The sequence below is a fragment of the Anomaloglossus baeobatrachus genome, chromosome 1 (assembly GCF_048569485.1).
Source record: "Anomaloglossus baeobatrachus isolate aAnoBae1 chromosome 1, aAnoBae1.hap1, whole genome shotgun sequence".
Taxonomy (NCBI): Eukaryota; Metazoa; Chordata; class Amphibia; order Anura; family Aromobatidae; genus Anomaloglossus; species Anomaloglossus baeobatrachus.
Window position 1 is genome coordinate 578,424,008 of NC_134353.1, and position 12,400 is coordinate 578,436,407.

Below are 12,400 nucleotides of genomic sequence, written 5' to 3' on the forward strand. Positions count from 1 at the left end.
GGTGGAAAATGAATACTGCACATCACCCTGAAAACACCATTCCCCACTGTCAAACAATGGTGGCAGCATCATGCTGTAGGTGTACTTTTCTTCAGCAGGGACATGGAAGCTGGTCAAGGTTGATGGGAAGATGGATGGAGGTAAATTCAGGACAATCCTGGAGGGAAAAACTGTTAGAGGTGGGAAGAGACTCGAGACTGGGGTTGAATTTCACCTTCCAGCAGGACAAGCACCCTAAACATACTGCCAGATATACGATAGAATGGATTAGATCAAAGAATATTCATGTGTGTGTGTGAATGACCCAGACACAATCCACACCTAAAATCACATTGAGAATCTGTGATAACACTTGAAAATTGCTGTTCACGAAAATTCTTCAACCAAGGTCACTCTCTTAGAGCTAATTTGCAAAGAAAAAAAAAAGTGCAAAAATGTTGGCGTCTAGACGTGAAAAGCTGATAGAGACATGCCCCAAAAGACTTGCAGCAGTACTTGCAGGGAAAGGTGTGTCTACAAAGTATCGACTCTGGGGGAACTGAATACAAATGCACGTCACAATTTTCACATATTCAGTAGTTTTCTTATATTTAGAAAACCATGCATCATTTCCTTTACACTTCACAAATACTTGTAACGTGAAAAATGTGGAAATGTTTATGAGCCATGAATACCTTTTCAAGGCACTGCATGTATGCATGTATGTATGTATGTATGTATGTATGTATGTATGTATGTATACATACAAGAGACAAATTCCAGGTAGTTACCATACAGTGTGCAGTGTAAGGAAATCTACCCTTACATAGATTGCCTTCATGGTACTTACAGAGTTCACACATTATGTAAAGCATCTGCTTGACTAGTAAAAGTAGAGAAGTCTACATTTGTAAATGACGGCAAATTAAGGAATTTACATACAAAATAATGAAAGTCTTTACGAAAAAGAGCAGCTTGCCAGTTTATCCATCAGAATCAGTGTCTTTAAAGAAAGAAATAGTGGGCATTCAGGATTTTACTGTGTTCTGACAGTCGGCATTTTTAACCAGAAAATATAACTATCAGTATAATCATATAATCAGTATGATTAACATTTTGATTATAGATAAAAAAAAGAAACTTACTCTAATCCACTGTTTATCTGTCAGTGCATCACTATAATCCACATCCCGACGTTGACGAGACCCTCTGCCAAATATTTTTTCCTCTTCCTCCTCACAAGTCAGTCGCTCAACTTCAGCATCATCTTTAATGATCCAGGAGGGAAGGTCATCCTCTTCCATTAAACGAGGCTTGCGATTTGGATTTCGGGCATCCTCTCTGCGCCGATCTAGATCCATGCGCTATGAAGCACAAAGCAATAGTTAGGAAATTCGAACACCAACTCATAAAAAAAAAGTTTTAAAAAAATTGGGCAACAAACCTTGTACTTTATGACAAACCTTATTTTTTTCTTTATTGTCACTTATCAGGAGCAATTATTTTTTCTTTTTCAGTGACAGTTATACAAAGGTTTTTTTCCCTCAGGATGAGCTGTTTTATTTCTAAATGAGGCCTAATACAGTTTCATAGTTTAGGCTGTAATAAATTTAGCCACCTGTTTTTGCCTTCCCCTGTCACTTGTAGATTGAAAGCTGTTCCAGACACAGAGTCCTCTCTTCCTATGTGCCAGTCTGTCAGTCACTTGGGCGAGAGTACATTTGTTTTTACATTAGGTTATACTCAGATTATGCACCGTAAAGCCTGTTTTTACGCGCGCACACACACGAACGAGTAGAATTAAGGATGCTTTAAAATGAAACCAATTTAATTGGTTTGCATTTTGATTGTAGATTATTAATTCTATTTGGTGTACATAATTCTGGGGTAAGTCGAGATGAGAAGATTTGCTGGGGTTTGAATTCACCAAATTGAACGGATTTCACCAGGAAATATGGCCTAGAGTGCTTATGATGAGGTTGTGGCACATGTTGGGTCTTCACCACAACCTTGTTACTTATATGCGCAGAGACATCCCGGGCCCAGTCAGGGTCTAGCATGTGCTGTGCCCTTACAACGCACACTCTAGCCAGGGAATTCTGGCCTCTAGTGGGCGAAGTCCTTGCCTAGGATGAAAATGTCTGGGGTCTGAGTATGTGGTGGCGATAAAAAGAAGCAGTAAAGACCGTACGGAGGATAGTGAGTAGTGTATGTGGCCGGAGAGGTGAGGCGAATAATATTTTTTTTTCACTTGTTGGAAGCTTTCTATGAGTCAACAAAGTTGTAAGCCAACATTTTGCTGAATTTGTGGGCAGCTAATTACATTAATTCGGCATCCTGGAAAATACGGATTTTGAAAAAATTCCAATTCCAACTGAATAAATTATCCCAACTTTGAGGGCATCTATCTTGTCTGAGGGCCTGATAATAGCAGTTAGATGCATACTATGCAGAAATCACATGCACATGTCAGAGCATGCTTAATAAAGCTTCCCATAGAAATCAGATGAAAGGGCATGGAGGCTGATCAGGTAGCTGTGGCATCACCTACTGCGAGAGCCCTCTTATTCTATGTAATCCTGTCTGTGATGATAATAAGAGGACTGCTAAAACAGTTACCTACAATACTTTACCGCTGATTTTTCCCTCAAAGATGGCCGTTGTAAGAATGCTAATGTGTGTTTAAAGAATGCAGAAAAAATAATGTCTTAGAAATATTTTTCTTGATTCCAGATGTCCGTTTGGTCTACGCTTTTACGATTAATACTAAAATTGAATAATGTACACTCTGAGTTAATATTCATTTTACACCTTACGCGTTTAGGTCCGGTAACAAATCCTTAATATAGTTTCATAATAAATATATATATATTACTTGTAATACAAATAAAGTTATCTGCTAATTTGAAATGTAATTTTAACATAGCTTACCATAAACAGGTCAAACTCTTCCTCATGGCGTGCAATCATCTGATTCAGCGTCTCATCGTCAGGGACTTCGTCTTCCTCCTGGCAAGGCATGAAACAAAAAGAAATTTTGTAGCAAATAATTGTATTATGGCAGCAGCATTCAAAAAAATACTTGGTGCTTAGATACCCCAATACATATGAGCCAGTGATTTATTTCAGCCACCAAATGACACAAAATAAAAGAGTATTAATGCCAGACTGGTAAGACCTGCAGCAGCCATTACACTATACTAAGGGCTGAGTGACCAAAATGTTTCCAGAAAACCATGTGCCCAATATTCTGCCCTGCGACTGTCAGGGAGGGAGCTTTACTGTAAATGGTTACACGTTGAACATGGTTAGCTCCCATCGAGTGGCCGCTGTAGTCAACCAAAATGGAGAGGACGATACTTTTTACAGCCGGTAACAGCGGGTTCTAGATGAAGCCACAACTAGCCAGACATACTGCAGTACTTTATGGGGACCACTAAATAACTATGGCTATCGTTTCTGGCTAATAGCAAAAGGTCTCAATGTGGCAGATAAACAGGGACTGTTGTAGAGACATAACCCTTTTAAAATTAGCAAAAAAAAACATCGACACTTCGGTATCTTTACCACCTAAGTGAAAAAAGTGTTAGTCCCATTTACAGTCATTGTGATCACCACGTGGAGCGCTGTCAATAATTAAACACTACGTTCACAGGACTGACTGACAGCCGGCTTCTTATTGCATCAATACACAGCTGGCTGTCAGTCAGTGCTGGGGTGTGGTTACAGCCACTACTCACTATGCACTGAATGCTGTTGCACGTAGTCCCTGGCTACCGGGAGGAAATTAACTTTTTTCCTCCCAGCAGCCTTTGTATTTCAGTCATAGAGGTGTGGCTTTAGTCAGCCACATGATGACAGACTGCTATTAACCTGCAGATTATCCCGATATCTGCAGATTAACAGTTTTCAAATCCATTTTTTTTTTTTTTTTTAACTACAAATAGAAAACTTGAAAGAAAGAAAATATATATTCGTGCCAGCTATACTCTAGCGTTTACTTAAAAGCCTGCTTAGGGAGCTGTGCTATAGTGATCTTTAGACACACAGACTATTTGTGTATGCAAGTCTCCCACAACCTCCAAATAAAGTTAAAAACAAAAATAAAAATTTGCTTTTCATACTGGATCCCTGGAAGTCTCCACCGGCTAGGGCTTTGTTCACACATCAGTATTTGTATGGCAAAACCAGAAGAGTCTCCAAAACACAAAGCAGGAGTCAATCCTTCAATTATAGTTTTTCTTTGTAAATTCCACTCCTGATTTTGCCATACAAACACTGAGGCAAAAATACTGCAGTGTGGTTAACCCGTTAACGTTAAGGCACAATGGTGTGTTACAGCTCAAATTTTCTATGGGACCTTACTGGACACCGGAAGCATTCTTAGTGTCAAGTTCACAAAAGACACAAAAACAAGAAGCTAACATTTTCATTGGTGTAACAGATCCATTTTTCATCTTTTTAACCAGGTTTTTGCTATCCCATCAGAGCTGCATAATGTAGAGACCGATACCCTGATTTCAGCGATGTGTCACTTATTGGGCTGCTTGCTTTCATTTTGAGAAAATCACGTTTTCATTGCTGCAGAAGTAGCAGTTGAAGATAAGTCTTCTATACCAAACTGGCGGGGGTCTGACACCCTGCACCCCCACCAATTAGCTGATACCACCTTGGGTGGCAGTCAAATGTAAAATTTGATCTATTGAAATCATCTTTTAGTTCTTCACTGATTGGCTGTTAGAAGAAGCTTGGGAAACCTCCAGCTGATCACTTTTGCACTCCAGAAAAACTGATACCATAGGGATGGTAAACACTTAAAGGGAATCTGTTACCAGGTTTTTGCCACCTAACCGGAGAGCAGCTTAACCCCTTCAGCCCCAAGCGTATTTTGACCCTAAAGACCAGGCCATTTTTTGCAATTCTGACCAGTGTCACTTTATGAGGTTATAACTCTGGAACGCTTCAGCGGATCCCGGTGATTCTGAGATTGTTTTTTCGTGACATATTGGGCTTCATGTTAGTGGTAAATTTAGGCCGATATTTTTTGCATTTCTTTGTGAAAAAAACGTAAATTTCGCGAAAATTTTGTAATTTTCAAACTTTGAATTTTTATGCTCTAAAACCAACGAGACACATGACACAAAATAATTAATAAACAACATTTCCCACATGTCTACTTTACATCAGAACAATTTTGGGGAAAAAAAAAAAAATTTAAGGAAGTTATAGGGGTTCAAAGTTTATGAGCAATTTCTCATTTTTACAACAAAATTTACAAAGCCACTTTTTTTAGGGACCACATCACATTTGAAGCGATTTTGAAAGGTCTACATGACACAGAACACCCAAAAGTGACACCATTCCAAAAACGGCACTCCTCAGGCTACTCAAAACCACATTCAAGAAGGTTATTAACCCTTCAGGTGCTTCACAGTAACTAAAGCAATGTGGAAGGAAAAAATGAACATTTTACTTTTTGCAACAAAAATGTTAATTTAGCCTCAAATATTGCATATCCACAAGGGTAGCAGGATTAAATGAACCCCCAAAATTTGTTGGGCAATTTCTACTGAACACGCAGATACCTCATATGTGGCGAAAAACCACTGTTTGGGCGCACGGCAGGACTCGGAAGGGAAGGAGCGCCATTTGACTTTTTTGAACAGAAAATTAGCTGGAATCGTTAGCCGCACCATGTTGCGTTTGGAGAGCCCCTGAGGTGCCGAAACAGTGGAGCTCCCCCACATGTGACCCCATTTTGGAAACTAGACCCCTCATGGAATTTATCTAGATGTTTATTGAGCACTTTGAGCCTCTGGGGGCTTCACAAAAGTTAATAGAGTTGACCTGTGAAAATAAAAAAAAAAATTTTTTTTACCACAAAATTGTTACTTCAACCAGGTAGCTTTTTTTTCACAAGGGTATCAAGAAAAATTGCACCATAAAATGTATTGTGCAATTTCTCCTGAGTACACAGACACCTCATATGTGGTGGAAATAAAATGTTTGGGCGCACAGCAGGGCTCTGAAGGCAAGGAGCGTCATTTGACGTTTCAAACGCAAAATTGTCTGGGATAATTAGCGTATTCCATGTTGCGTTTGGAGAGCCCCTGAGGTGCCGAAACAATGGAGCTCCCCCACATGTGACCCCATTTTGGAAACTAGACCCCCATGGCATAGAAAAAAAAAAACAGCAGCAGATGGGGGGGGGGGGGGGAGGGCGACAGATGGGGCGGCAGCAGATGGGGGGGCAGCGGCATATAAAGGGAGCATCTGTGATTGTGAGACGGCGGCTGGGATAGGGTGGGGGCGGATGGGAGAGGGCGCAGTGGATGCAGGAGCGGCAGAGGATGGGGGGAGGGGGAGGGATGGGTGGGAAGGGGAGTGGGAGGTGAGATTGGGGATGGTTACCCTACAGGATGGATCTAGGCAGCTGGATCACAGGAGATGAAGGAGGCAGCAGATCGGGGAGGGTGAGAGGTGGGGGAGGGAGCGCAGCGCAGATCACGGAGGAGACAGGTGAGCAGAGCACAGATCACGGAGGAGACAGGTGAGCAGAGCACAGATCACGGAGGAGACAGGTGAGCAGAGCACAGATCACGGAGGAGACAGGTGAGCAGAGCACAGATCACGGAGGAGACAGGTGAGCAGAGCACAGATCACGGAGGAGACAGGTGAGCAGAGTACAGATCACGGAGGAGACAGGTGAGCAGAGCACAGATCACGGAGGAGACAGGTGAGCAGAGCACAGATCACGGAGGAGACAGGTGAGCAGAGCACAGATCACGGAGGAGACAGGTGAGCAGAGCACAGATCACGGAGGAGACAGGTGAGCAGAGCACAGATCACGGAGGAGACAGGTGAGCAGAGCACAGATCACGGAGGAGACAGGTGAGCAGAGCACAGATCACGGAGGAGACAGGTGAGCAGAGCACAGATCACGGAGGAGACAGGTGAGCAGAGCACAGATCACGGGGGTGAGAGGTGAGGGAGAGCGGACAGCAGATCACAGGGGTGACAGGGGAGGGTGAGGGAGCACAGATCACGGGGGTGACAGGGGAGGGAGCACAGATCACGGGGGTGACAGGGGAGGGAGCACAGATCACGGGGGTGACAGGGGAGGGAGCACAGATCACGGGGGTGACAGGGGAGGGAGCACAGATCACGGGGGTGACAGGGGAGGGAGCACAGATCACGGGGTGACAGGGGAGGGAGCACAGATCACGGGGGTGACAGGGGAGGGAGCACAGATCACGGGGGTGACAGGGGAGGGAGCACAGATCACGGGGGTGACAGGGGAGGGAGCACAGATCACGGGGGTGACAGGGGAGGGAGCACAGATCACGGGGGTGACAGGGGAGGGAGCACAGATCACGGGGTGACAGGGGAGGGAGCACAGATCACGGGGTGACAGGGGAGGGAGCACAGATCACGGGGTGACAGGGGAGGGAGCACAGATCACGGGGTGACAGGGGAGGGAGCACAGATCACGGGGTGACAGGGGAGGGAGCACAGATCACGGGGTGACAGGGGAGGGAGCACAGATCACGGGGTGACAGGGGAGGGAGCACAGATCACGGGGTGACAGGGGAGGGAGCACAGATCATGGGGTGACAGGGGAGGGAGCACAGATCACGGGGTGACAGGGGAGGGAGCACAGATCACGGGGTGACAGGGGAGGGAGCACAGATCACGGGGTGACAGGGGAGGGAGCACAGATCACGGAGGAGACAGGTGAGCAGAGCACAGATCACGGGGGTGAGAGGTGAGGGAGAGCGGACAGCAGATCACGGGGTGACAGGGGAGGGTGAGGGAGCACAGATCACGGGGGTGACAGGGGAGGGAGCACAGATCACGGGGGTGACAGGGGAGGGAGCACAGATCACGGGGGTGACAAGGGAGGGAGCACAGATCACGGGGTGACAGGGGAGGGAGCACAGATCACGGGGGTGACAGGGGAGGGAGCACAGATCACGGGGGTGACAGGGGAGGGAGCACAGATCACGGGGTGACAGGGGAGGGAGCACAGATCACGGGGTGACAGGGGAGGGAGCACAGATCACGGGGTGACAGGGGAGGGAGCACAGATCACGGGATGACAGGGGAGGGAGCACAGATCACGGGGTGACAGGGGAGGGAGCACAGATCACGGGGTGACAGGGGAGGGAGCACAGATGACGGGGTGACAGGGGAGGGAGCACAGATGACGGGGTGACAGGGGAGGGAGCACAGATCACGGGGTGACAGGGGAGGGAGCACAGATCACGGGGTGACAGGGGAGGGAGCACAGATCACGGGGTGACAGGGGAGGGAGCACAGATCACGGGGTGACAGGGGAGGGAGCACAGATCACGGGGTGACAGGGGAGGGAGCACAGATCACGGGGTGACAGGGGAGGGAGCACAGATCACGGGGTGACAGGGGAGGGAGCGCACATCACGGCGGTGACAGGGGAGGGAGCGCACATCACGGCGGTGACAGGGGAGGGAGCGCACATCACGGCGGTGACAGGGGAGGGAGCGCACATCACGGCGGTGACAGGGGAGGGAGCGCACATCACGGCGGTGACAGGGGAGGGAGCGCACATCACGGCGGTGACAGGGGAGGGAGCGCACATCACGGCGGTGACAGGGGAGGGAGCGCACATCACGGCGGTGACAGGGGAGGGAGCACACATCACGGCGGTGACAGGGGAGGGAGCGCACATCACGGCGGTGACAGGGGAGGGAGCGCACATCACGGCGGTGACAGGGGAGGGAGCGCACATCACGGCGGTGACAGGGGAGGGAGCGCACATCACGGCGGTGAGGGGACGAGCAGCCGATCACGAGGGAAAGGGGCCGGGCAGCAGATCGGGGGGGACCGGTGGCACTGTGGCAATGGAGGGCGGCGGATCGGGAGGTGTGGGGGTGAGTGTGCGGGCAGCAGATACGAGGGGTGGGGGTGCGGGTGGCAGATTGCGGCGGAGGGCAGCAGCGGCGGCGGATCGGGAGGTGTGGGGGTGAGTGTGCGGGCAGCAGATACGAGAGGTGGGGGTGCAGGTGGCAGATCGCGGCGGCGGATCGGGAGGCCGGTTTCATACAGTGCAATGGCAGCGCGGCAACTTCCGGGTCCCATGCTCTTGTCTCATAACAGCATGGGACCGGAGCTTGTCGTGCTGCCATTGCACTGTGTACACTCACTGTGCTGGCGTGCTGCAGGGACGATGACGGAGGCGGTCACCGGCAACAGGTCCACTGTGATTGGAGAAATCGGTCACAAGGCCGATCTCTCCAATCAGAGCTACTGGAGCTGGGGGAGGGTGATCCAGTGAGGTCACCCAGCTCCAGCCAATGGCCAGTGCTATAGCTGCACTGGCCAGGGCTGGATTTCAATGTTTCAGTCACTTTAAGTGGCTGGAACATTACAGTGGCTGTGATTGGTTGAGCGACGTTCGTCAGCCAATCACAGCCTCCGTAGGTCCGGGGAGGAGGCACCACCCCTCCTGAGGTCAGGTACAGGTCCCCTCCTCCCCGAATCTGCGGTTTATCCTAACGTTTCGCAGTCACCGGAGGCTCCGGTGCCGCGATTACGCCATGACGGAAAGATCCGTCCTTGGTCGTTAAGGCCCAGGGCACCATGACGGATCTTTCCGTCCATGGTCGTGAAGGGGTTAATGTAGGAAAAGAGACCCCGATTCTAGCGATGTGTCACTTAGGCGGGCTTCACATCAGCGGTATTCTGCCGCAATGCCGGATCCGACACAAATGCGTTTCACTTCAATGCATTTCCTATGGACTCGCGGCAAGTTCCGGTCACATGCGGTTGCGTGCGTCATACACAACCGCATGTGACCAGAACTTGCCGCAAGTCCATAAGAAATACATTGAAGTGAAACGCATTTGTGTCGGATCCGGCATTGCGGCAGAATACCGCTGATGTGAAGCCCGCCTTACTGGGCTGCTTAGTGTAGTTTTGATAAAATCACTGGTTTATCAGCAGTAGATCATTAGAGGACTACTTGGTGTGCTGCAGGTATTCCAGCATATTCATGAGCTCTGTGTAACTGCTAGATCTGCAGCAGAGAAAACATTGATTTTATCAACATGACAGCTAACAGCTCAGTAAGTGACACATCATTGGAATCAGGGTCTGTGTCTCTACATTATGCTGACAAAACAAAACAATCACTGATCTCGGGGAGACCAGCCACAGAAAACACTGCCGGCAGCCAGCGAGGGCGCTCAAGACAGTGAAATCCTAGGTACATTGCCCCCTGGGAAATATGCAAATCAAAAAGGTCCGTGTAGCCTCTGTTAGGAGTCTCAACACAGAAACCAGCCAGATATCCCTCTGGGAAGGGCCCAGCCAAGGGGTGACTTTTTAGGAGACCACCATAACCACCATATTAAGTGGCCCTTTTAGTCAATATCCAACTTTTTGACAAGTTTAAAGATATGACAAGGGAAATACCAAGGCCAGGTATCCATCCACAGACAGCCGTTTCGGGGTATTGCCCCTCATCAATGTGGAGTAGGATTCTGGATGGGTGGGAGCAATGCCTAGTAGACCAACAAAACAAAACAATCACTGATCTCGGGGAGACCAGCCAGAGAAAACACTGCCGGCAGCCAGCGAGGGCGCTCAAGACAGTGAAATCCTAGGTACATTGCCCCCTGGGAAATATGCAAATCGAAATGCATTGAAGTGAAATGCATTTGTGTCTGATCCGGCATTGCGGCATAATACCACTGATGTGAAGCCCGCCTTACTGGGCTGCTTAGTGTAGTTTTGATAAAATCACTGGTTTATCAGCAGTAGATCATTAGAGGACTACTTTGTGTGCTGCAGGTAGTCCAAGCATATTCATGAGCTCTGTGTAACTGCTAGATCTGTAGCAGAGAAAACATTGATTTTATCAACATGACAGCAAACAGCTCAGTAAGTGACACATCATTGGAATCAGGGTCTCTGTCTCTACATTATGCTGCTCTCAGATGAGGGAGCAAAAACCTGGTCACAGATTCCCTTTACCTATTTTGTGTTATGTAACTGTCAGGTTTAAGGACATAAAAATTCAGTTTGAAAATTGAGAAATTTTCACATTTGTCGTAACATTTTTGATATTTTCATAAACAAATCCTATAGACCAAAATTTACAACTAACATGAAGTACAATGTGTCACGAAAAAAAACAAATCTCAGAATCACTGGGAAATACTGAAGCGTTCCAGAGTTATCACCTTACAATTCCGACCAGTTTCAGTTTATAAAATTTTACATGGTCAGGAAGGTGAAAAGAGGCTAGGGAGGTGAAGGGGTTAAAGACTGTGTATAATCAGAAAGTTACCTATTGCTTAAATCTGATTGCTATGTTACATGAAGTTTTATGAAAAATGAATATATGCAAATTGCTTCTTCACAGAGGAAGAGGACAGGAACTCTAGTGCCACCTATTGGAAGTAGCAATCCGAAAAGTCAATACTGACCCTATAACAACGAGCCTTGCCATATGGCTTAGGCCTCATTCACACATCAGTACTTTTCCTCAGTATTTGGATGCCAAATCCAGGAGCGTCTCGAAACCACAAAACAGGTGCCCGTCTTTCAATGATCGTAAACTCGACTCTTGGCTTTGGCATACAAACACTGATTGACAATACTGACGTGTGAATGAAGTCCTAGGAAAAAAGCCAAACCAGAATCCAAATTTGCAGACATGGTGTTTTGGGGGGTGTTGCCTCTCAACAGTGCAAAGTACGAGATGTGATTTGGCTGTATGAGGCTTATGACTGGGATGTAAGGGGTGACTTTTCTCTTTGCCAGGCATCGCATTCACCACATGGAGAAAAGTTACACCTATACAAAAAAAAATAAAAATAAAAATCAATTTTTTATTAATAGAAAAAAAACCCCAAAGTAATCATGCAGTTTTTACATTGGTCACTGGGGCTTTTTTTAGACCAATACTTCTTGTTCTTTGAAGGAGAGTTTACAGTAAGGCTTCTTAGCATAGGCGAAATTACAATGACAGGTAACATCTTAGGCCCCTTTCACACAGGTTTTTGCCATCAGTCACAATTTGTCAAATTTTGAAAAAACATCCGGCGAATGATGCCGCTGGATCCGTTTCTTTCTCATCGACTTGTATTAGCGACATATGGCTTCACGTTTCATCCGTCGAAAAATGTTTGTATGTTGGACGGAGAAGATGGCCAAACTAATGTTTTTTGGTGTACGTCGAAAAAAAACGGACAGCGATGGATCCGTCGCCATCCGTCGTTTGGTAGAATGGAAGCCTATGGGCGCAGGATCCGTCAAATGACGAAATCAGGCAACGGATTTTTTTTTTTTTTTTTCAACTGAGCATGCTCCAATTTATTATTTAGCCCCCCGCTAGTCGAATACGTCGAAAAACGGATGCGTCGCATCAGTTTAGCCA

The 12,400-nt window shown here is 47.1% G+C and overlaps 1 protein-coding gene across 7 annotated transcripts in view; it reads right to left on the reverse strand.

Moving 5' to 3' along the window:
- Positions 1 to 12,400, reverse strand: part of SMARCA2 (SWI/SNF related BAF chromatin remodeling complex subunit ATPase 2) — a 382,091-nt gene that overhangs the window by 82,726 nt on the left and 286,965 nt on the right. For all 7 annotated transcript variants that reach the window (XM_075317706.1, XM_075317698.1, XM_075317689.1 and 4 more), the window contains 2 exons: positions 2,911 to 2,988; positions 1,125 to 1,343 (listed from right to left, as the gene is read on the reverse strand). In XM_075317706.1, the coding sequence (XP_075173821.1) occupies positions 1,125 to 1,343; positions 2,911 to 2,988 (297 nt within the window). The remainder of the gene's footprint in view (positions 1 to 1,124; positions 1,344 to 2,910; positions 2,989 to 12,400) is intronic.